Genomic DNA, 25,979 nt, shown 5'->3' with positions numbered 1-25,979 from the left:
TTTTTAAATGGTTTCTGTTTTTGTTTTTAAATCATCTAGTACCTATTACAGAAGTATATTTTAGTAGAACCATTGTACCATGCAAAACAAATTATAAGACTCTATTAAATGTTTCCTTGAATGAAAGTGTTGGTGCTATAATAATCATTGGTTTCACTGACTGAATACATTTAAAAAGCGTTAATACAAAAGGAAGTTGCCACCTTCACATACACACACAAAACTTTTTGTTAACATTTAGCTTCTAACAAAACATTAATTAATGCACTGTTAAAGTACTACCTTTCTTAGATCTCAAAACGTGTTGCCAAAAGCAAAGCAAACGTTACAAGAACAATAGTGACCAAGATATTTAATACAGCTAACACAAATTGAACTTCAATGTGATTTTTTAATATTTAAATATAATTTTGATTACTTAGAATTTTTCCCAAGGCAAATATAATTTGTCTACATAACAACAACCCAGAATATGCTGCCATGGAATGTTCCCAGAAATACATTTAACAGTTTATTATAAATGGTAAACAACTAATCACTCAACATTTATAATACTAAGCATATTCTTTAAACTTAACCACATTCTATTTCCCTTCAGACACTTAACTATTCTATGTGCCTGGACAGCTCTGAGTTTTTAAAATGCAGACTGCTGTGTTTCCACTGACAGTTTAAATTTATTTTTAATTTTTGGTATTCAGAATATCTACCACAACAGCAGTTATGACGATTCAAGAGTTTGCTGATTTTGCTCTTGAAATGTACTCCCCTCAAAGGGATGGCAGCATGTGAGACCCACCCCCAGGTCATCATATGCGTGACCTTACCCCTTCTGGGTTGGTAACAGCTTACTTTCATAATTGCTTAGACCAACGATTCCCAACTTGTGCTTGCTACATACTCACATAACCAGCAGTGGGTCCCTAAAGCAGTGATGATTCTCAACTGGCTGAGAGCCTGCCAACGATCAAGAAGAGTCACAGAGCCAGAGACTGTGGGAACCACCAAACTGGTTTCCAATAATTGAGAGAAGAGTTGCTGTTTCCCTTACCCACCCACGTCTCCTAAGGGCTACAGGGACTGCCAAAGAGGGACACACCTTCTTTTGAAAAAAAACGTGTGCTCTCACATCACCCCACGCAAGAAACAGGGAGTCCCAGGTCCTTAGGGCTGTACAGATAGAAAGTTCACAAGTGGGGTTTCTTAGAAATAAATCAGTGATTGCCAAAGATTACATCTGAATCTTTTAAAGGATAGAGCTCTTCATTATCAAAAGATTAAAAATACCTGCATTTAAGTTACCCAGAGTTCTGAAGTCTTGATAGTATTGCTAAGAAAACCAAAAAAGGATCCCAATAAAACAAGTAACCAAAGCGTTTGATAGAAAAATGTACAGTGATAAGCAGAGGAAAAACAAAGAGCCGCTGCCTGAGCCAAACATACCCGCTCTCTAAAGACTCATAAAGGAAAAGAACAGTAACCGGAGAGCAACTGCTATGCCATTTCACCATGTCCCCTGTCTACGCATAAAATTATCCTGCTTTAAATATCAGGCCCTCTGAATGAGTTAAAAATCTAACCCTTTTCAAGATGATCCTCAAATAAATTACAAAAATCTCAATTTTATTCTGATATACTATTTCCAGAACTCTGATCTTTTAACCTGTAGAATGTGAGAATGGTAGGAGAGCTTGTTTTAAAACGAGGCTTTTTTTTTCAAGTTTTCATTAAAATAAATTGGAAAAATCTTTTTTATACATTTTAAGTTTATGTATATATAAACTCAAAAATGACAGTGAAAGACATTTGAACGCTCCTAAATGATGGCAGCAGAAACCCAAGCAATTTGGGTGCAACTAGAAGTGGCAAGAATTTAGAGGCCCTCTCCTTTCAAGCTTCCCAACTTCAGAGAAGAGTCTACCACCGACCACCTGGCTAATCAGCTGGGTGAACGTCATCAGCAAACACCTTAAGGAAAGAGCAGCTAACCAAACATTGAAGTTAAAAATTTCAGGGGGAAAATAACTGTTCAACTTAAAATCTTGAGGTTCACTCTTCTCTCATAAATAGCAGGTCATATTCTTTAAACAATTTTTATTTTAAAGTGCTTAAACACAAAGGCCTCAAAAATGGCCTAGTAATACTATCAGTTAAGAATATCTGTTACAAAATTATAACCTATTTAAAATCTAACATTCAAGTTTAAAACAAATGGGTGAAATCCAGAATTAATGCTAGAGCTTCACCCTTAATCAGTGCTCTTACATCCTGGAACTTCATGAGCCGCCTAGTATTGTACGATCCATAGGATTAAAGTGGGACACCCTAGATGAGAAATATCTAGCTGAAGTGCCTCTATTCTTAACGTTCTTACTTGTTCCATATTAAATTAGGCCAAAAATAAGCAGTAGTAAATATGGTCCTCTGAGGAAAGAATGGCCTCACATTAATTATATATTTATCTCGTTAAAATAAATGGCTGAAGTACAGAAATTTCAAAATGTATTTAAGCAGGAAGAAGAGATGATATTACCAGGTCACTTTAAAAATAATGTAACCATATTCATTTTTAAAAAACCAAACCTACTCATTGCAAACTGAACATTCTCAAGTATTTTAGTCATGAATTCCTGAAATTTTTTACTAATGTGCATATAAATTTAAAACAGAGTAATTCACATACTCAAATTCATGAAACAAGAGAACCAATAATTACTCTCTTCTCTGTGAAAAATGTCTAATCAACGTGTTCATCAAAGAGAAGAATCTGATGGGCAATATTTCTTCCTTGACATCTTGATTCAAAGCTGAAAATTACTCAAAATGAAACTTGAGGTGATCATGAATTGAAATTTCTCAAGTAGAATAAATCTACTCTGCCATCAGCTGCAAAAAGTATTGTTCTAAATAATTCCACTTATCTAAGAGATAATGTACAACTGCCTGGAGGCAAAGCTTTAGCTTTAGATAAAATGAGACCTTTGCCCTCAGTCTTTCAAACTAGCTCCACTCACATCATGGACTTCTCCACCTGGTGAATTTTCATTTTAAATCTTCAACTCATTTTTAGATTGTAGTACAAAACTCATCAGTAAACGTTTTCTTGGTATTTTCCATACTGGCTTTTTATATGCCAGACACATGGTGATTTTTTTTTTTTTCCCTGAACGTAATTTATAGAAATTCCCTGAATAACAAAAAGAAAACAATTTTGTTATATTCACTTGACAGCTAAAAAGAATTCCAAAAAGAAAACAACTATTTTGCTGCTGTAAGTATATAAAGAATATTTTTACCATTCCATTCACTTCACTGGAATGTATATGGAAGACATCTGTACAGCAAATAAAGAAGTCAGCAGCCAGAGTTAAATAGAGCAAGTCAACGTGTACTGTCATAGGAAGAGTTACGAATTTTTAAAGGCCCAGGATTAGCCACCCAAGGATTCAGTTAAGTACAGTACAAAGCTAACAACTCACAATTTACAAGTAGGTTATAAAAACTCTATAGTATCACATTAGTTTGCTAAAGAACTATGAATCTTCCAGTTGTAAACTGATAAATTCCTGAATGCATTTCTTATACTGCATTTCAGTATGGTTATTAGTAGAATATTGACCTGGCTGTCCATAAAGTCCTTCTGATTCCCGCATCTCTTCATTCATTCTTGCTAAACGTAACCTAAAAATAAATAAAATAGTGTTTTAGATGACATTATACAATGTCATAAACAAAGTCTATAAACAGGTAATACATGTACTAATGTAATTGTCTTTTATTTGCCATTAAAATAATCTGGCTTTTAGTTTATCAAACCCAGCAATCTGAGGTACAAAGGTAACTATCTCACCTTCATACAACTCTCAAGAGAAAGGACAATAAAACTTTTCCGACCACTGCATTTTAGTTCTATTTCAGCCGCATCCCTGCAGTACCTCTAGTGGCTTGCTTCCTCCAGATGCCTGAGAATTCCTGGCTCTTACAGCAACCTGTCAAATTTTAACTGCCAACTGTTGAAATTATTGCTTCTACAATGCAGAAGTGAGACCCTGTCATAAGTTCACTCTGGTTCGCCCTGAAGTGAGGTCGTTCCAGACATATAAACAGCATGTGTCGCCTCTAAATACTGGGAATATATATATATATATATATATTTTTTTTTTTTTTTTTTTTTTTTTTGAGACAGAGTCTTGCTCTGTCACCCAGGCTGGAGTGCAGTGGCCGGATCTCAGCTCACTGCAGCCTCCGCCTCCCGGGTTCACGCCATTCTCCTGCCTCAGCCTCCCAAGTAGCTGGGACTACAGGCGCCCGCCACCTCGCCCGGCTAGTTTTTTGTATTTTTTAGTAGAGACGGGGTTTCACCGTGTTAGCCAGGATGGTCTCGATCTCCTGACCTTGTGATCCGCCCGCCTCGGCCTCCCAAAGTGCTGGGATTACAGGCTTGAGCCACCGCGCCCGGCCTATATTTTGATATACAAACATTATAATAAATGACTATGGGTTATCAAGAATTTTCCAACATTACCATATTGCTTATATATTCTTTTTAGGTTATTCATCTTGGCAGCAGATGACATGCAGCACCAGGTTCAGAAGCTAAGTATTTCCTTTAAGCAACATTTTAAAATAGACAAATACTGTGTTTGGTACCCCTCTCCTACTCTGTACCTCTCGTCTGTCCTTCTGGGCCACCATAATTCCACTGCCTTCTCAGACCTCCATCACCCTCTTCTGAAATGTTCTCTTTGGCAACTGCAGCGTGTGACATGAAATTTTCCTATCTTCAACGTTCCACAATTCCCTTCATCTCCTCACTTGACCACTCTGTGTATTAACAACAGTTCCACAAATCTTCCTTTGGCATTTGGGTTTTTACAGAGGATGCTTACTTACAAAAATTTTTAAGTGAAACTGAAGCACTCACACCAAGTAAAACAAGAAAATTTAGACGATCTGAGAACAGATTATTTTTAAGGGAAGCGTCCATTGCTATATAGGTATTGCCTTGGAAGCTGCCTGCAGAGCTTCTTTATATCATTCCTATCTTTTCTTGAATAACTTATCTTTCTTCTACTGTCAATCTGTAATGATTTAAGAGTTCTACACTTTCCTGCAATAGCCTCCATAATAACAGTAACCCCTCCTTGGGGGAAAGGATCTGAGAAAGTATGTTTTGCTGTTTTGATTTTTTTATTTGGCAGAAGGGTGACATATGAGAAGTCAAGAATTCTCAGTAGGAGCTCAGGAGTGTGAATGGACCTATTTCTTCTCCAATGACGGGGGATAAGCAATTATGGGCTTCATTTAGCCCAGGATAAAATGAGTAAGTGACAATACAAAATATGCTTGAGATTTCCCACATAATAAGGTATAGGTGGCAATTAATTTTCTGAATTCCATGTGTAATAAACTACTTTGATCTGATATGTAAATCAAATTAAGACCTCAAAATTATTTAAAAGATAACATTAAATTTTATTCAAACATTCAAAAGCATGCATTTTAATCTTAAAATTAAGTATTCAGGTAAATAATTTTTTTTTTCTCGTTCATCCTCCCAAGTAGCTATGACTACAAGCATGTGCCACCACACCTGGCTAATTTTTAATTTTTTGTAGAGACAGGGTCTCGCTGTGTTGCCCAGGCTTTTCTCCAGTTTCTGGGCTTAAGCAGCCCTCCCACCTCAATCTCCTGAGCAGCTTGGATTAGGGGCGGCAGCACCTGGTTTTATGTGAACAATTCTTTTTAAAAACAAGTACAAATTCCTACCACTGCCCAAAGGTAATGGAACTTCACAAATTACTAACATCAATGCAACTGTCTTGCCTACAGAACTGTAGAATCCTCTAATTCTCAAGGCAGTAGAATACTTACCTGTTACTCTAACAATCCCAGCCTCTGCCCTAGTCCTATACAAAGAGATAAAGAAACCATTTCAGCCGGGCGCGGTGGCTCACGCCTGTAATCCCGGCACTTTGGGAGCCCGAGGTGGGCGGATCACCTGAGGTCAGGAGTTCAAGACCAGCCTGGCCAACATGGAGAAACTTCATCTACTAAAAATACAAAATTAGCCAGGCATGGTGGCGCATGCCTGTAATCCCAGCTACTCAGGAGGCTGAGGTGGGAGAATTGCTTGAACCCAGGAGGCAGAGGTTGCAGAGCTAAGATCGTGCCGCTGCACTCCAGCCTGGGCGACAAGAGCAACACTCTGTCCCAAAAAAAAAAAAAAAAAAAAGAAACCATTTTAAAGTCTCTGGTTTTCTGTTTCTGTATCAGGCAGTATAGCACAAATGGCTAAGAACATGGGTTTTAGGGACACAATTCTTGGTTTCCTATCCCAACTCCACCACGTACTAACATCTCAAATGATCTATGGTTTGGGTTCTTTTTCTATAAAATGAAGACAATATTAACAATATCTTCCTCATAGAGCTGCTGCGAGAACCAAATAAGTTCATGCATTTAAAGTGTTTAATACATTTAACGTGCTTAGAGAAGTACATGGCACAAAGTAAATACCAGCCAACTTCGAAGCTCACACAATGCACAACGCTATGTTAACACTGTGTGGAAGTACAGTTGGCTGTCCTTCTCTGTGGGTTCAACCAATCACCAATGGAAAATAATCAGGGGAAAAAAGGCAATAAAAAATAACCATACAACAATTTAAAAATACAAATTATCAGCCAGGTGTGGTGGCTCACACCTGTAATCCCAGCACTTTGGGAGGCTGAGGTGGGTGGATCACCTGAGGTCAGGAGTTCAAGACCAGCCTGGCCAGCATGATGAAACCCGTCTCTACTAAAAATATAAAAAAATTAGCTGGGCGTGGTAGTGGGGGCCTGTAATCCCAGCTACTAAGGAGGCTGAGGCAGAAGAATTGCTAGAACCCAGGAGATGGGAGGTTGCCAACATGGTCCCACTGCACTCCAGCCTGGGTGACAGAGCGAGACTCCGTCTCAAAAATAAAAATAAAAATAAAAATAAAAAATAATCACTACGCACAGTGGCTCACTCCTGTAATCCCAGCACTTTGGGAGGCCGAGGTGGGTGAACTACTTGAGGTCAGGAGTTCAAGACCAGCCTGGCCAACATAGTGAAACCCCGTCTCTACTAAAAATACAAAAATTAGCAGGTTGTGGTGGATCATGCCTGTAATCCTAGCTACTAGGGAGGCTGAGGCAGAAGAATCTCTTAAACCTGGGAGGTGAAGGTTGCAGTGAGCCAGTGCAATCCAGTCTAGGCAACAGAGCGAGAGTCGGTCTCAAAAATAAATAAATAAATAAATAAATAAGTAAATACAAATACAAAACACTATAGTATAAAAACTACATAGTATTTCCATTGTATGAGGTGTAATAAGTAGAGATGATTTAAAGTATATGGGGGGAGGTACGTAAGTTACGTGTAAATGCATACCATTTTATATAAGGGACATGAGCATATGTGGATGTTGGTATCCACAGGGTCTTGGAACCAATTCACTGCGGATAACCGAGGGACAACTGCAATTCACTGTATGGAAATAGTCAAGTAAAAAGGAAGTACTTACAAGGTTACTATATCAGCATTGGCTGCTTCCACAGCTATACTCAAAGGGTCTTTCCCTTCTTCATCAGTGGCATGTTGATTGGCACCTCGTTTTAGGAATAAACATACCTGCCTGTTTAAGAAAACAGCATTTTTGAGATATTGTCAGTAAGAAAAAAAAATTAGTATTCACCTTAAAAAAGTACTACTTAACTTAAAGAAATAACATTTTCATTAGGAAATTCTTCTTTCATTCTACAACTATTAATTGAACACTAACTCTACTAATAAAAGCTTATCAAGATCAACATTTTACAAGTCTCAAGGTATTTTTGCATACGTTATCTTATTTAATCTGGTGCTATAAAGACAGCATGGTGGATATATAAGGTGTGGTCCCTACCCTCAAAGAGTATCATAAAAAGGCCAGGCGCGGTGGCTCACGCCTGTAATTCCAGCACTTTGGGAGGCCGAGGTGGGCGGATCACGAGCTCAGGAGATCGAGACCATCCTGGCTAACATGGTGAAACTCCGTCTCTACTAAAACTACAAAAAAAAAATTAGCCTGGCATGGTGGCGGGTGCCTGTAGTTCCAGCTACGCAGGAGGCTGAAGGAGCAGAATGGCGTGAACCCGGGAAGCAGAGCTTGCAGTGAACCGAGATCATGCCACTGCACTCCAGCCTGGGCGACAGCGAGACACTGTCTCAAAAAAAAAAAAAAAAAAAAAAAAGAATATCATGCAAAGATGCGCACAGGTATCTATAAACCTAAATGAAAAAAAAGATCACTCAAGGTCACTATTTGAAAATGAAGAAAGCCAAGGCGATGTAAACTTCACAATAATGATAATACAACAGCAAAGAATGGGAAGTAATCTCCTTGCTGTACTCGCAAATATTAATGACTTGAATAAACTGATAAAAATTTAAAAATATGAAAGAATGACTAAATGGAGTCTATGAAATAAAATGGAAAGAATTTTGATAGTTTAAGAAGAAAATAATGGCTGGGCAAGGTAAGCACCTGTAATCTCAGCTACTCAGAAGGCGGAGGTAGGGGGTATCACTTGAGGTCAAAAGTTCAAGACCAGCCTGAGCAACATAGCAACACTCTGTCTCTAAAAAAAATTTAAAAATTAGCTGGGAGTGGCAGGGCGTGCCTGTAGTCCCAGCCACTTGGGGAGCTGAGGCAGGAGACCCTGAGCCCCAGAATTCAAGGCTGTGGTGAGTTGTGAATGTGCCTATGAACAGTCACCACACTCTAACCTGAGCAACACAGTGAGACTCCCATCTCTTAAAAAAAAAGAAGAAAAATACAAAGTATGAGTTAAGTACTACCTTAAATACTACCTTTTTTAAGTGTAGCAAGTTTTAATGATGAAGTTGTCAGACTGAATCTCCTGGCTCCTTGCTGATAGAAGAAAACAAGCCATGATAAAAATGCCCAGACATGACCGGGCACGGTGGCTCATGCTTGTAATCCTAGCACTGTGGGAGGTCGAGGCAGGCAGAACACCTGAGGTCAGGAGTTCAAGACCAGCCTGGCCAACATGATGAAACCTCATCTCTACTAAAAATATAAACAATTAGCCCAGGTGTGGTAGCGTACACCCGTAATCCCAGCTACTCAGGGGGCTAAGGCAGAAGAACAGCATGAACCCAGGAGGCGGAGGTTACAGTGAGCTGAGATCGTGCCACTTGACTCCAGCCTGGGTGACGGAGCAAGACGTTATCTCAAAATAAACAAATTAATTAATTAATTAATAAAAATAGCCAGACACAGGGCTCACGCCTATAATGCAAGCTACTAGGGGAGGATCACTTGAGCCTAGGAGCTCAAGGCTATAGTGAGCTATGATCGCACCTCTGCACTCCTGCCTGGGCAACAGGGTGAGATCCCATCTCTAAATAAATGAAGATGCTATTTTAAAAATATTTTAAAATAAGAGCTTCTTGCTTATCTGCCACATAATAATCGGATACCCTGAGATGTCTTATTAAGAAACAAGCGTTTAAGACACAAATTTTTTATATAAAGCCAACATTTTCTTTCATGTATACTTCCTAATAATAGAAAGTCAATTTTCAAGGTTTTATTGTTCTGTGAATCTTACTATCACTCCAGAAGACACATCCATAACCCAAAGTAAGAATTTAGTTTAGAATTTGACTTTAGTTACCCTATGGAAAAACTAAAAATTACAAAGTCATCAAATTATCCTTAAATAGGTTATGTGTGTGCATGCTATGGAAATAATGTATATGTACCTGCATAAACACAAAACATAGGCTTAAGTTGTCTGACAAAATCACCAAATTTTAGTAACAGAGAAAGTTAAGTACTAAAACTGATCTATTTAGTGACAAGTTAAGGTCAAAGTAAGCCTTGAAATTTTCATATCTGAAAACCAATAGTAGCTTTTTCTGAATGAGATTTTTTTTTTTTTTTTTTTTTTGAGACGGAGTTTTGCTCTGTAGCCCGGGCTGGAGTGCAGTGGCCGGATCTCAGCTCACTGCAAGCTCCGCCTCCCGGGTTTACGCCATTCTCCTGCCTCAGCCTCCGGAGTAGCTGGGACTACAGGCGCCCGCCACCTCGCCCGGCTAGTTTTTTGTATTTTTAGTAGAGACGGGGTTTCACGGTGTTAGCCAGGATGGTCTCGATCTCCTGACCTTGTGATCTGCCTGTCTCGGCCTCCCAAAGTGCTGGGATTACAGGCTTGAGCCACCGCGCCCGGCCCTGAATGAGATTTTTTTAACTTTCAAATTCCATCATGACAAAATAAGTCATGGAACACATCTCCTTACAAACACTACCTAAAAACTTTAACCTGAGAAAAACTAAAACATTAATTCAAAATAATTTTTCAAATAAAGTCTCCTTAAATATTAAAGCACTGCAGTTACCCTGTGTGCCCTAAGACGGTGGCATGGTGCAATGGTCCCCGCCCTTGGACATCTCTTTGGTTGACATTAGCACCATTCTGTAGGAGGAACTCACATGTCACCAAAGAGCCCTTAAAGGAAAAAAGAGGATAACTATATACAAAAGCAAATAACAAGAAACAGTAATACATTTCTTTTTAAAAACAATTAGTTTTCTTTACTCAAATAGCATTTCCATTTCATTCTCTCCAAAAGAAAGAATATCCCTCAGCCAAAGCAGAGAAATTATAAATTATATTATTTTCTTCCCAAGAATTAATTCTAATAGAGATTCATTTGCAGTTTGTGAACTAGCAAAACACACTACTTTATCAGAATTCTCTCCCACTGCAAAAAAACTGTTGAAACAATCAAAGTGATGCTCAAAAACCACTACTATTAATAACACAGAGGCTCCTTCTATTTTCCAACCCATCTCTTGAAGCAAAGATAATACTAAAGCCAGTTCAGAATGTATTATGATTTTTTTTATATTCAGTTGCTACTGAAAATGTCATTGTATAAACACATACCCCTAATACAGCCTGAATAAGTGGTGTTGCTTTGTTTTCCTCGGAATTGGCCCAATTCACATCTGCGCCATGAGCCAAAGCCTCAGCCATTTTAGGAAGGTTTTTTTCATATGACGCCCTATAAAGCTGAAGTCCTGGATTAAGATGTTTCGAGTCCAGAAACACGGAAGAATCTTGCCTTTCTCCTTCTGAAAAGCAAACACAAATACATCAATAAAAATGAGCTCTTGGCAGAAAAAGAAAAAAAATATTTAATAGGTATAGTTTCAGTTTAACAAGATAAAAAGAGTTCTGTGGATGAATGGCAGTAATGGTAGCACACTAATGTGAATACACTTAATGCCACTAAACTGTACACTTAAAAATGGTTAAGATGGGCCAGGCACAGTGGCTCATGCCTGTAATCCCAGCACTTTGGGAGGCCGAGGCGGATGGATCACTTGAGGTCAGGAGTTCAAAACTAGCCTGGACAACATGGTGAAACCTCGTCTTTACTAAAAATACAGAAATTAGCCAGGCATAGTAGCAGGGACCTGTAATCCCATCCACCTGGGAGACTGAGGCAGGAGAATCACTTGAACCTGGGAGGCGGAGCTTGCAGTGAGCTGAGACTGCACCACTGCACTCCAGCCTGGGCAACAGAGTGAGACCCAGTCTCCAAAAAAAAAAAAAAAAGGTTAAGATAAATTTTATGTGCATTTTATCATAATTTTTAAAAAATAAAGCTATGATATAAGAAACCATTAATCTATCATAATGAGCTTATGGGAGATTTTCACATAGATATTCCCCAACATTCCACCTTCTTCTCCTATAAAGACAATCACTGATACGTCAGGCCTTTCTGTTCTTGCCAGTATCCAAGGGATAGGCTAATTACTCTGTACTATATTAAAATTGAGTATATTCCTAAATGTTGGGACTTAAGAAGCAGCAAGAATCCATAAAAACTTTTACTACTAGACCAAACCTCCCTTCATTCCTAGGATGGTCCAATTCCATCCCAATTTGCACTACAAGCACTTCAAATAATTTAAGGAGTGCTGACTCCCCTGAGTATTCTGCAGGACCAAAATCACTGAAATCATGGAAGAGAGAACAAAGGCATAAAGCACAAGTCAAAAGAGAAATCTAATGGGGAGGGAGTTGCCGATCTCATTCTCCTGATAGGACAGCCACAAGGAATGATAAAGGATAATAAGACACACAGTTCACGTGGATTAAAAATTATCCATGGCAGTTGGTAAGGCAATTTTAGCACATACCATGAGGCTTGGAAGAATGTACAATTATGGGTCAGGTGTGCTGGCTGATGCCTATAATCCCAGCATTTTGGGAGGCTGAGACAGGTGGATTACTTGAGGTCAGGAGTTCAAGACCAGCCTGGCCAACATGGTGAAACCCCATCTCTACTAAAAATACAAAAATTGGCTGTGCACGGTGGCATACACCTATAACCCAGCTACTCAGGAGGCTAAGTGGGAGAACTGCATGAACCCAGAAGGTGGAGGTTGCAGTGAGCCAATATTGTGCCACTGCACTCCAGCCTGGACAACAGAGTGAGACTCAAAATAAAAAATAAAATGTAGGCCAGGTGCGGTGGCTCACGCCTGTAATCCCAGCACTTTGGGAGGCCGAGGTGGGTGGATCACGAAGTCAGGAGATCGAGACCATCCTGGCTAACGCATTGAAACCCCATCTCTATTAAAAATACAAAAAAAAAAAAAAAATTAGGCATGGTGGTGGGCATCTGTAGTCCCAGCTACTCAGGAGGCTGAAGCAGGCGAATGGCGTGAACCCGGGAGGCGGAGCTTGCAGTGAGCAGAGATCACACCACCGCACCCCATCCTGGGTGACAGAGTGAGACTCCATCTCAAAAATAAATAAATAAATAAAAATTTTAAAAATGTATGAACAATATATAACTAGGACAGAATTTCCAAATATGAAGAAATTGCTGCTTTCTCATTTAAGAGTATTACTCCTCCCCTAGTTACCTTCTAAAAAACTAACCCCTTCCTTTAAAATATTTCATCAAGAGTAGGGCCAGGCGCTCAAATCCCAGCACTTTGAGGGGCTAAGGCAGGTGGATCGCGAGGTCAGGAGTTTGAGACCAGCCTGGCCAACATGGTGAAACCCCGTCCCTACTAAAAACCCAAAAATTAGCTGGGTGTGGTGGTGGGTTCCTGTAATCCCAGCTACTCAGGAGGCTGAGGCAGGAGAATCACTTGAAACTGGAAGGCAGAGGTTGCAGTGAGCCAAGATCACAACACTGCACTCCAGTCTGGGCAGTAAAACTCCATCTCAAAAAAAAAAATATATATATATATATAAAATCAAGAATAGACATTTACCACATGCATTTTTCAGCAAACAAAACCAATTAACATTGAGTTTCATCAGAACTCACCAGGCTCATATAAACTATTGGCTGACACTGTGGAGGGTAAAGATTCTCTTCCATCATCAGAGCTCTGCTGAATTCCACTGTCATTACTTTTGACTGTTTTAAAGAAAAATTAACTAATGATTAAAGTTCATGCCATTTAGAAAACAATCTCCCACAAACAAGGTTTTAAAATGAGCTCTTACACATCAACATGAACTCAGGCACCACGAGTAGAATGCGTTTAATATAATTTTAACCCTTTTCAACACTTAGCTTATCAAGATATAAATCAATCACAAAACCTGAAAATAAACTTATTTTCAGAGTTGTAACACATCTCATTACTCCATAATATGTCAGGGGTAGTAAAGAGCTTAATTTATGATATGACTGTAAGAATGTGTAATTCTCAGACAATGGGTAACATCTACAGAGATGGCCACACCGCACAATGACCACTGGCACAGACTTGGAATGCTCCACAAGAGTAGTACTTACTACTACGCAGTTTTGAAGAAGTATCAAAGTAGGAGAAGAGTGAATCTAGCTCATCAGGACAAAACAGAGACTCCCGCCTGGCCTCGTCGCTATTTACAGCAATCACTGGGGACATGCAAGTTAGCAAAGCACAAAGCAGGCCATAAGAAGGGAAAAGGGCAGGAAAAAACGTTACTGGGAAAAAATTTAGGAGGAAAAAATAGGAAGGAAATCAGGTAGTTAATCAGATACTTAGGGCTTTTGGAATGTCAGGTTTACAATTCCCATCTCCCCTTGCATTTTAAGCAGTTTTATTCCTTAGAATATACGTATTACCTAGAAAGGTGAAATATTATGGCATTGTTTAAAGTTAACTATTTTAAAGACATAGAAATTCAGTTTTTCTTAGAATATGTAGAAGGGAACAGGTTTTTAACATTAAAAAATATGACAATGACTATTAGTTCAGGGATTATAAAAGTGATCTGAGCTTAAGAAAACAGCTATAGACACAGTAAGAAAGTTTGCAATACCTGAACTTTGGGCAGATGCTCTGACTTGGTCCCCTGGCCCAAACTTAGAAATGCTCAGCCTCTTTTCTTCAGAACTCTTAGAGACAAACTTTTTTTGCTGCTCAGGAGGTGATAATGATATAGAATATTTATCCACAAATTTCCTCTCCACATATTTTGCTTTGATATATGCCTCCTTCTCCTGTCTGATATACATAAAAATGTCATGATGTTGTGCTTAACCTCTTAGCATGGCTAATACTAAACAAACCATTATATACTGAATATATTCAAACAAAGTCACTGAATGTAATACTGGTTAAAACTGAATCTGTGACATTATACACATATATATTATGTTTTCCTTCCAAATACCTAATGAACTATGATTTCACACTCAAGTGAAATATAAACAATAACCTAACTGAAAAATCACAAATATTAATATGATACTCTTCCTTTCTCTTAATTTCTGTGCTATTCATTTCTATACTCCCCTCATGCTTTTTGCAGAGTAGAAAACATCACCAGAAAAAATACTTAAACATTTATAGAAAGTAACTTTTTCATTTTTACTCAAAGAAATAATTTCACATACTGAACTAGCACTACTGATGGCCATAATTTTTCGTAAGACCACTTTAAAACAACATATAGCATTATTAATTTAAGAAGAAATAAAATAAACTTCTAATTTATGATACCATCATAAAATGCCATATCTGTTCTATACTTTTTACTTATATCCTCTTAAAAAGTTTAGGTCTTTGGTTAAAATAGAAGGCTATTTCAAGGTCTGAAATAACAGTCTTGTTTTAGCAAATAATTAAGATTCTGATTTAAATGATATTGGTTTAGACAGCAATAACTTTCAAATACAATTGGCCATACATAAAGACTTAGAATGAAATCAGTATCAACAACAAAAATCATGTGCTTTGCAGGTACCAACTCTTAGCCATTGCATTCAATGAGCCCTCCTTATACAGAATTGGAAGAATAATTTCAAACACAGCAATCAAGTACTCTCCCCTTCCGGAGGCACACTTCGCATCTTTAGTTCTTCGATATTATAATGACATGCATAAACTATGTGATTAATAAATCTTTGCTAAATTAAGTATGAACAATGTAAAATTATCCACTGTAGATGAACAGAAACTTGATCCTTAGAGACAGTAATGAATAGATTACCCCTTTTGGAATGCTGCTGCCGTGGACAGAACTTAGTTCTGCTTTAACTGACTGTTAAGGGTTTCTACATTCCTATGTAGAGCCCTAATTTTTTTTTTTTTTTTTTTTGAGATGGAGTCTCGCTCTATCACCCAGGCTGGAGTGCAGTGGAGTGATCTTGGCTCACTGCAAGCTCCGCCTCCCGAGTTCACGCCATTCTCCTGCCTCAGCCTCCCGAGTACCTGGAACTACAGGCGCCCGCCACCATGCCCGGCTAACTTTTGCATTTTTAGTAGAGACGGGGTTTCACCGTGTTAGCCAGGATGGTCTCGATCTCCTGACCTCGTGATCCGCCCGCCTCGGCCTCCCAAAGTGCTGGGATTACAGGCGTGAGCCACCGCGCCCAGCCTTGTAGAGCCCTAATTTTTAAACTCTCTCTACCCTAGAGACTATCATTGATTATATGTTCAATACAATATAATTATCTAATTAACATACTGAAGAAAGAGACAGCCAGCATTTGAACAGAAGTGGCAATGACTGCTTCTAAACACTTTGTCTCAATGTTATAAATCAATCACTACAGTGAAATAAAAATCACAGCTATATTCCTAATTAGGGGGAAACAGACAAGTGAAATAGTACCTTTGTCCTGGTTGTGGTTTCTTTATTCCCATTTTTTCCACATTAGCTTCATAAACTCGATTTATAACATCATTCCCCAACTCACACATAAGCTATTTGGCAAAAAAAAAAAAAAAGAAAAATAAGCTATACATTAAAGACCTTAAAATAAGCTAAAATTTAAAAGTCCTTTAAGCAAGTACAGTTAACTAATTCCCTTGCATATTCTATAGTTGCTTATTCTACAAAGAAGTTTTATGTTAAAACAAAATGAAACAAGAACTGAGAGTAATATTATCACTTTGCTGTTCTTCACCAAACTACCTCCCCTAGAAGATGATCAACCCCACCAGAGTCATTCTCTCTCTCTACATGTCTATCTATCCACATATCACAGCTATTGTATCTATCTCTATGTCCACAGTAAGGCAAGAAGTATGACAACAAAGCATTATCTATACAGTAAGTACTAGCCAGTCTTAGGACGGTAAGTTAAAAATTAAGTATCTATTCTGATTTTCAGTTTTCATGTCTAGTTCCTAGAAATATGCAAATCTATCAAATTTACAACTTTCTGGTAATTATTTTTGAACGTACCTCTTTTTGGGTTGGGTTCTGTCTTCAGATAACAAACAACTCCTAGTCATATGTTCCAAATTCTTCTAGATTTTCCTTTCCATCTGCTACTCACCTCTTTAATTCTGTTCAAGCTCTCCTTGCCTCGCTAGTAAATTATATCTCTACCTTCTTGGCTAATCTTATTGCTTCTAGTTATGCCCAATTCCAGGCTTGACCACAAAAACAAACATTTTTACCAACAGCAGATCACCCAAACCATTTCCCTGAAAAATCATATGTAGGTAAAAGGGACACTAATAGACATTAAGATGACTTTACCACTATCTAGAGAATAGAGGTTAAAGTATTGGGACAGGTGAGATGTGGGAGTGGGCAAGGCCTGGGATGAGATAACAAGAGGATTAAACTGCTCTCTGGACCCAACGACAGGAGTAAAGTCTGGGAAGAGCACTCTCATAGGCAAGAGAATGGTTTCCCTTTTTCTCCTATTTTTATTTTATTTTATTTATTTTATTTTATTTTAATTTTTTTGAGACAGAGTCTCATTCCATCACCCAGGCTGGAGTGCAGTGGCGTGACCTTGGCCCACTGCAACTTCCACGTCCCGGGTTCAAGTGATTCTTCTGCCTCAACCTCCCGAGTAGCTGGGATTACAGATGGCCATCACCAAACCCAGCTAGTTTTTGTATTTGTAGTAGAGACAAGGTTTCGCTATGTTGGCCAGGCCGGTCTCAAACTCCTGACCTCAAGGATGATCTGCCCACCTCAACCTTTCAAAGTGCTAGGATTACAGGCATGACCTACCACACCAGCCTCTCTCCTTTTCCTTAATCATGAGCCCTTTTGAGGTTCCATTACTTCTATGACATCCCTCTTCTGTCATTTCCATTTATTCCTTTTTAAATTTTTTTTTTCCGAGATGGAGTTTCACTCTTGTTACCCAGGTTGGAGTGCAATGGTACGATCTCGGCTCACCGCAACCTCCGCCTCCCAAGTTTAAGTGATTCTCCTGCCTCAGCCTCCAGAATAGCTGGGATTACAGGCGTGCACCACCACGCCTGGCTAATTTTGTATTTTTAGTAGAGACGGGGTTTCTCCATGTTGGTCAGGCTGGTCTCAAACTCCAGACCTCAGGTGATCCACCTGCCTCAGCCTCCCAAAGTGCTGGGATTATAGTCGTGAGCCACTGCACCCGGCCTTCCATTTATTGTTTCTATTATTTCTCCCTGTCACTTTCTTTCCCCTCGTCCCATAGCCCAGCTACCTCTTAAAAATCTTAAATGTGCTAATTCCTTCTTTGACCAATTATTACTCCTAGTTTTACACAGCATATTTTTCATTTTTAAAGTAAAGATACTAATTATTATATACAAAGTCTTCTTTAAAATCTGCACTGGTACTGCGAGGCATCACTGAGATTAGTAGTACAGAAATCAACCTTATTTACAAGAAATTCAATGTAAGGCAAAGGAAAAATAAGAAAATGATGGGAAAGGAAAGGATCTTTCAATTACTGATGCTAAGAAAGTTGGCTGCGGATTTGGAAAAATTGGTTGGATGTGGTGGCTCATGCCTGCAATCCCAGCACTTTGGGAGGCCGAGGCAGGTGGATCACTTAAGGCCAGGAGTTCAAGACCAGCCTTGGCAACATGGCGAAACCCTGTCTCTACAAAAAATACAAAAAAAAAAAAAAATTACTCGGGAGGCTGAGGCAGAAGAATCGCTCGAACTCAGGAGGTGGAGGTTGCAGGGAGCTGAGATTGCACCACTGCACTCCAGCCTGGCCGACAGAGTGAGACGCCGTCACAAAAAAAAAAAAAAAGGAAAAAGAAAAAGAAAAAAAAAAAGGCCGGGCACCATGGCTCTCACGCCTGTAATCCCATCTCTTTGGGAGGCCGAGGCAGGCAGATCACAAGGTCAAGAGATCGAAACCATCCTGGCTAACACTGTGAAACCCCGTCTCTACTAAAAATACAAAAAAAATTAGCCAGGCGTGGTGGTGGGTGCCTGTAGTCCCAACTCCTCGGGAGGCTAAAGCAGGAGAATGGCGTGAACCTGGGAGGCGGAGTTTGCAGTGAGCAGAGATCGCACCACTGCAGTCCAGCTTGGGCGACACAGCAAGACTGCCTCTCCAAAAAAAAAAAAGAGAGAAAACTTGGAAAAAACTATCAAGAGTTAGGCACACATTTTTTACATTAAATAAATTCACAATATACTATGATTAAAATTTGAAAAATATTGTCATAAAAATGAGTGAATTTAAAAAAAATAAAAAACATTCTATTTTAAAAAGAATGGGAATTAGTATCTGCTTTCTTTTTATTTTGGAGACAGAGTCTTGCTGTATCACCCAGGCTGGAGTGCAGTGGTGCGATCTCGGCTCACTACAAGCTCCGCCTCCCAGGTTCAAGTGATTCTCCTGACTCAGCCACTCCAGTAGCTGGGATTACAAGCATGTGCCACCAACCCCGCTAATTTTTGTATTTTTAGTAGAGACAGAGTTTCACCATGTTGGCGAGGCTGGTTTCAAACTCCTGACCTCAAGTGATCTGCCCACCTTGGCCTCCCAAAGTGCTGGGATTACAGGTGTGAACCACCACACCGGCCACAATTTTCAGACAGAAACAAATGAGTATATATTCCAACCCTTAAACTCATCTATTTTCTACAATATGGTAAACTAGATGGCAGGAATTAAAAGGATTATACTACTATTTCAAATTTTGTAAATCTTATCAGAAACCTGTCGTGGTCTAAAATTATTTATGACATTTTCATAGATATAAATTCTTAGGGAAAAAAGGAAGACTTTGTATGATGACTCCTAACCTGACAAATGTAAATTTGCAAATCACCCTATGCTAAAACAACCCAGTGGGGTCAAAAGCTTTACTAATCCATCATGAAGTTTAGTATAGCAATAGACCTCTTATATATTTAATAAGAATCTAATCAGAAAAGATTAAAATTAAGGCATAGAATCTGAACTAGGCCAAGGGTAGTGACTCACACCTGTAGTCCCAGCACTTTGGAAGGCCAAGGTAGATGGATTGCTTGAGCCCAGGAGCACGAGACCAGTCTGGGCAACATGGTGAAACCCTGTCTCTACAAAAAGTACGAAAATTAGCCGGGCATGGTGGCATGAATCTATGGTCTCAATTGCTCGGGGGGTCTGCAGCAGGAGGATTCTTTGAGCCAAGGAAGTCCAGACTACAGTAAGCTGTGATGGCACCACTACACAGCCTGCACAAGGGAGCGAGAAGACCCTGTCTCAAGGAAAAACAAGAACAGTGAACTAACCTGGAGTTAAGAGTGCTATATACAAATGTAGCCTTTTTCTTTTTTTTTTTTTTCTTGAGACGGAGTCTCGCTGTCGCCCAGGCTGGAGTGCAGTGGCGCGATCTCGGCTTACTGCAAGCTCCGCCTCCCGGGTTCACGCCATTCTCCTGCCTCAGCCTCCCGAGTAGCTGGGACTACAGATGCCCGCCCCACCTGGCCAATTTTTTGTATTTTCAGTAGAGATGGGGTTTCACTGTGTTAGCCAAGATGGTCTCAATCTCCTGACCTTGTGATCCACCCGCCTTGGCCTCCCAAAGTGCTGGGATTACAGGCGTGAGCCACCGTGCCCAGCCAAATGCAGCCATTTTTAAAACTTACAATGAAAACACCAGATTTGCCAAAATAGCCTCAGATATGTTTCAATACAATTTAGCTAGCATACATTGTCAGCATGAAGAACTCATACATTTGCAAACCAAGATTCTAAAATCTTCACTTTTATGTGAAAATATGAAAATTTTAAAGCAAAATTTTTTGTTGTTGTTGTTTTACCTTTAAAAGTTCCGGCTCCCAGGTGTCTAAAGTTAAAGATCGTACTTTCGAAAAATGAACCCCAAGACTCCTAAGTGGAAAAAAGACGACCGCATTACTATCAAGTCTCCGTTTACATATTTGTGCAAATTCTTTTTTAATGTGACACAGGCTCTAATAAAGCCCTCAACATACACAGATAGGGACATATCTTCTGTTTAGTAATGAATGATGAACCAAAGTCCTCAAAAGCTTTTACAAACCAGGATTTTAACCACTTCTTAAAAGGTACAAAGATACAAACTGGTGATTAAATTAGGGAAGTGGAAAAGGGCAGCTAACAAATGAAACATGACCATTTCAATCTGTGTTTATCCAAAAGAAGAAATTCTAATCCTGGGCAGGCCTACCCACCGGTGAATTCCGGAGCACTCGATACACAAGGTGATGCCCAGGTTGATGCTGGCCCACCGTGGATCTGCCAGGCCACAGTCACAACAGCTGGCATTGCCAGGGATACACTGGACCCGCTGAAGCGCACTTTCTCCTTTCAATAATTTCTCTTTTGACTCACTTCCAGAATCTAGGCTTCCTGTGGATGGAGATGATTTCTTATCCAGCTTCTAAAAGAATTAAGAATTACTTGATTTTTAAAAAAAAGATTGAAATACTTTGTCGCACACTACATGCTCCAAACTAAAGCTTCCAATCAATAAATTAAAGGCCTGTTACAGGCATAAGCCAGGCAATATTCTAGCTAGAAATTCAAGGATAAAAAGAAGTAGGTTCTTCCACCAGTGAACTTTTATTCTAGTGGGGAGAAACATTGTAAACATTTAAAATTATATATAATAAATGACACAATGAACATATGTACAGAAAATGAAGACAGAGAGAAAGGGGAACACTAGTTTAACATGCAGAGTGGAGACAGAGGTAATAGGTAAGGATTAAAACTCAAGAATGAAATAAATTATTGTTTTATACCACACTTTTCCAAGGTGTTCAATAAACTTTAAGCTAGTCATTTTTTTTTCAGACTTCTCAGGGATAAAGCAAGTTATTTTAATTACTACAGTGAGTAACTAGGAAAGGTATGAGCTTATACAAATACTAAAGAAGAGATCAACTACATAATTATAACTATAGAGTGAATCAAATATAGAACATATAATGTTTAAAACTTCAAGGGATATCAGGTAAAAGAGGAAAAAAATAAAAGATAGCTGATTAACAAAAAGCTAATTTTTTGGCTGACAGCGGTGTCTCACATCTGTAATCCAAGCACTTTAGGAAGCTGAAGCGGGAGGATCACTTGGGTCCAGGTGTTCAAGATCAGCCTGGGCAACAGAGCAAGAGCCTGTCTCTAAAAAATAATAAAAAATAATATGTCTGGGCACAGTGACTCACGTGTGTAATCCCAACACTTTGGGAGGCTGAGGCGGGTGGATCACTTTAGGCCAGGAGTTCAAGACCAGCCTGGCCAACACAGTGAAACCCTGTCTCTACTACAAATACAAAAAAATTAGCTGGGCATGGTGGCACACACCTGTGATCCTAGCTACTCAGGAGGCTGAGGCATGAGAATCACTTAAACCCGGGAAGCGGAGGTTGTAGTAAGCCAAGGTCATGCTGACAGAGTGAGACTCCAACCTGGGTGACAGAGTGAGACTCTGTCATACGAGTGTAAATACATACATACATACATACCATACAAACATACAAATTAGCTAGGCATGGTGGCGCACACCTGTGGGTCACAGCTATTCAGAAGGCTGAGGCATGAGAATTGCTTAAACCCAGGAAAGGGCTGTTGCAGTGAGCCATGCCACTGCACTCCAGCCTGGGTGACAGAGTGAGACTCCATCATACGTACATAAATACATACATACATACAAATTAGCTAGGCTTGGAGGTGCACACCTGTGGTCTCAGCTACTTAGGAGGCTGAGGCATGAGAATCACTTAAACCCAGGAGGCGGAGGTTGCAGTGAGCCAAGATAATGACACTGCACTCCAGCCTGGGTGACAGAGTGAGACTCCATCATATGTATGTAAATACATACGTACATACATACATATGAGCTAGACATAGTAGGACACACCTGTGGTCCCTCAGGAGGCTGAGGTGGGAGGATTGCTTGCCCAGGAAGTCAAGGCTTCAGTGAACTATGATCACACCACTGCATTCCAGTCTGGGAAACAGGGCAAGACTCTGTCTCCCCACCGTCCCACTACATGGCCATAATGACCAAACACAAAGATGTGGTACTTAGATCCTAAACAAGGACAGATATGGTCTATAAAAAGTCTTCTGGTTTAAAAAAATTTCAGGTTGGGCACAGTACCTCATGCCTGTAATCTCAGCACTTTGGGAAGCTGAAGTGGGTGGATCACAAGGTCAGGAGTTCGAGAGCAGCCTGGCCAATATGGTGAAACCCTGTCTCTACTAAAAATACAAAAAAAAATTAGCCAGGCATGGTGGCACATGCCTGTAGTCCTAGTTACTTGGGAGGTTGAGACAGGAGAATAGCTTGTACCTGGGAGGCAGAGGTTACAGTGAGCAGAGGTCACGCCATTGCACTCTAGCCTGGGCGACAGATCGAGAGTCTGTCTCCAAAAAAAAAAAAAATGAATAAATAAAAAAATTTCAACCTTAACAAGCCAGTATATTAGTAAAGAATCAATAAAAATGCAATTTGGCTCTTGTCTTGCCCTTCTTGAAAACTCTATTGAACAGCCATTAGATAGGACCACGCAAGGTAAGAGTGTGTACACAGTATTCTAGAGAGGATTGAGCTGGATGAAAAACAGAAGCATAACCATGCGCAGGCTGTCAGATCCCAAGAAGGGTAAGGAGCATGTCTGCATAGGGAGGCGGCTCAGCAAGGGAAGCTGAAGCCTGAGTAGGGAAAGGAAGGCTGCGAAGCAGGAGTGCCACCTAGTGTGAGGTGTCAGAGTCTGACGGAGCAAGAGGGCACCCCACGCAGAGCTGGGAGGACAAGGTTAGGGCAGGTGGCAACAGATACAGAATATCGGTTACATACAGGGGGATCAAACATAAAAGTAAACATGTTAAAGACAAATGGGAGCCAGATTTCTCAACACAGAGAAAGGAATTATTGATATGGAAAAGGAGAAAACCAGAATGAATCCTATCAAATCTGGAGATACCAACAGGCACACTAATGGTTTTCAATGTAAATAAATGTATTTTTAAAAGATGTAAATACGTATATGTGTATACACACCCAAAAACTTATCTTGATTTCTAAACACCATTCTCTGCCAAAAGTTCATTTCAAAGCACCTCCTCAACAAAACACTTATTACCTACAAAGTTTAAAAGATTAATCCTACAGTAAAGAAACCCACCAGGACACTCCCTGAATCAAATGATCAAAGTTAACATCACCAGTGGGAACAAATCAAAATCATGTGACCCGAGAGGATAAAGTGAAAAGAACACAATATCATTTATGTAACACTCCTGCCAAATTGAGGGACATTCTACAAAACAACTAGTCTTTAATTTTCGAAACTATCAAGATTAAGAAGGTCAAGGTAAGAATGAGGAACTACTCCTGACTGAAGAGATTAAAGAGACGCAACAACTAAATGCTATCTATACTTGTAAACTAGATCTTTTTGCCATGAAGAACGTCATGAGGACGATTGCTAAAACTTGAATGATGTTTGGAAATTAAATGGTAGTCACGTATCGATGTTATTTCTTGATTGGTGGCTCTACTGTGATTATATAGGAGAATGTCCTAGGTTGTAGGAGGTACTCATTAAAGTAATGATGCAGGCTGGGTGCAGTGGCTCCTACCTGTAATCCCAGCACTCTGGGAGGCTGAGGTGGGCGGATCACTTGAGGTCAGGGATTATGACCAGCCTGGCCAACATGGTGAAACCCCAGCTCTACTAAAAAATACAAAAAAAATTAGCCAGGTGTGTTGGTGTACACCTGTAACCCCAGCTACTTTGGAGGCTGAGGCACAAGAATCCCTGGAACCCAGGAAGCAGAGGTTGCAGTGAGCTGAGATTACGCCACTTCACGTTGGCCTGGGCAAACAGAGTGAGACTCTGTCTCAAAAAATAAACAAAAGAAAGTAACGATGCAGGACAGGTGCAGTGGCTCAAGCCTGTAATTCCAGCACTTTGGGAGGCAGATGCGGGTGGAGGCAGATGTGGGTGGATCACTTGAGGCCAGGAGTTCCAGACCAGCCTGGCCAACATGGTAAAACCCCACCTCTACTAAAAATACAAAAATTAGCCAGGCATGGTGGTGTGCGCCTGTCATCCCAGCTACTCGGGAGACTGAGGCACGAGAATCACTTGAACCCAGAAGGTGCAGATTGCAGTGAGCTCAGACTGCACCAATGCACTCCATCCGGGAGGACAGAGAGACTGTCTCCAAAAAAAAAAAAAAAAGCAATGATGCAGTGATGTGGCATCACGCTGGCAACTTATTCTCAAAAGATTTGGGGGAAACAGTTATTTGTTCTGTACTTAGAACTTCCCTGTGGGGCTGGGCGCAGTGGCTCACGCCTGTAATCCCAGCACTTTGGGAGGCTGAGGTGGGTGGATCACCTGAGGTCAGGAGTTCGAGACCAGTCTGGCCAATGTGGTGAAACTCCGTCTCTACTAAAAATACAAAAATTAGCTGGGCGTGGTGGTGGGCACCTGTAATCCTAGCTACTGGGGAGGCTGAGGCAGGAGAATCGCTTGAACCTGAGAGGTGGAGGTTGCAGTGAGCCGAGATCATGCCCCTGCACGACCGCCTGGGCAATTGAGTGAGACTCCATCTCAAAAAAAAACTTCCCTGTAAGTTTAGGATTATTCCGAAATTTTAAGAAAGAAGTATTTGTTTTACCAGAACATGTTTGATAATGGGAATTAGCTAATGAGCAACTATATAAGGAAAGAATGTCAATATTATATACAGAAACCAGGTTGGTTCATTCCCAAGTTTTCTCTATATGCTAATGTTTTTGCACCAAATTAGAGAACTAAGTACACAAGCACAGCATAACTTGGGTCAGCCACTCCAAGGAACACAGCACTGAATATGACACCAATTCACAAAAGTATTAATAGGAGGAATGATTGTTTAAGCAGGACAGTTCAATCCTATTGTCGCCGCCCCCCATCTCCATGCCACTAGGGGACTGACTGCTCTCTACACATAAACACAATGACGAAGTTATCCTCTGGAGGATTAAAACAGAGTGTCTCTGGATTGACTTCACCTGAAACGTGGAAGCCAGAGGATTAAATGAACATACATACAATATGCTAAGATACCCAGTGCTTAGCTCCCCACCAGTCCCTCACACCTGTGATGCGAGATCAGTGAGCCTTCTCCGGGAAATCACACCAGCCGAAAAGACTCAAAAAGACCCTGACGATGGTTGTTCCTCAACA

The 25,979-nt window shown here is 40.0% G+C and overlaps 1 protein-coding gene across 2 annotated transcripts in view; it reads right to left on the bottom strand.

The window, feature by feature from the left end:
- Window positions 1-25,979, bottom strand: part of ACAP2 (ArfGAP with coiled-coil, ankyrin repeat and PH domains 2) — a 179,749-nt gene that overhangs the window by 7,719 nt on the left and 146,051 nt on the right. For both annotated transcript variants that reach the window (XM_077990624.1, NM_001261274.1), the window contains 9 exon segments: window positions 20,964-21,172; window positions 20,571-20,640; window positions 16,182-16,273; window positions 14,385-14,569; window positions 13,396-13,488; window positions 10,986-11,173; window positions 10,435-10,544; window positions 7,553-7,663; window positions 3,620-3,681 (listed from right to left, as the gene is read on the bottom strand). In XM_077990624.1, the coding sequence (XP_077846750.1) occupies window positions 3,620-3,681; window positions 7,553-7,663; window positions 10,435-10,544; window positions 10,986-11,173; window positions 13,396-13,488; window positions 14,385-14,569; window positions 16,182-16,273; window positions 20,571-20,640; window positions 20,964-21,172 (1,120 nt within the window).

The sequence above is a fragment of the Macaca mulatta genome, chromosome 2 (genome assembly GCF_049350105.2).
Source record: "Macaca mulatta isolate MMU2019108-1 chromosome 2, T2T-MMU8v2.0, whole genome shotgun sequence".
Lineage (NCBI taxonomy): Eukaryota > Metazoa > Chordata > Mammalia > Primates > Cercopithecidae > Macaca > Macaca mulatta.
Note: the sequence above shows the minus strand (reverse complement) of the source record. Positions and strands in the feature narration are given on the sequence as shown.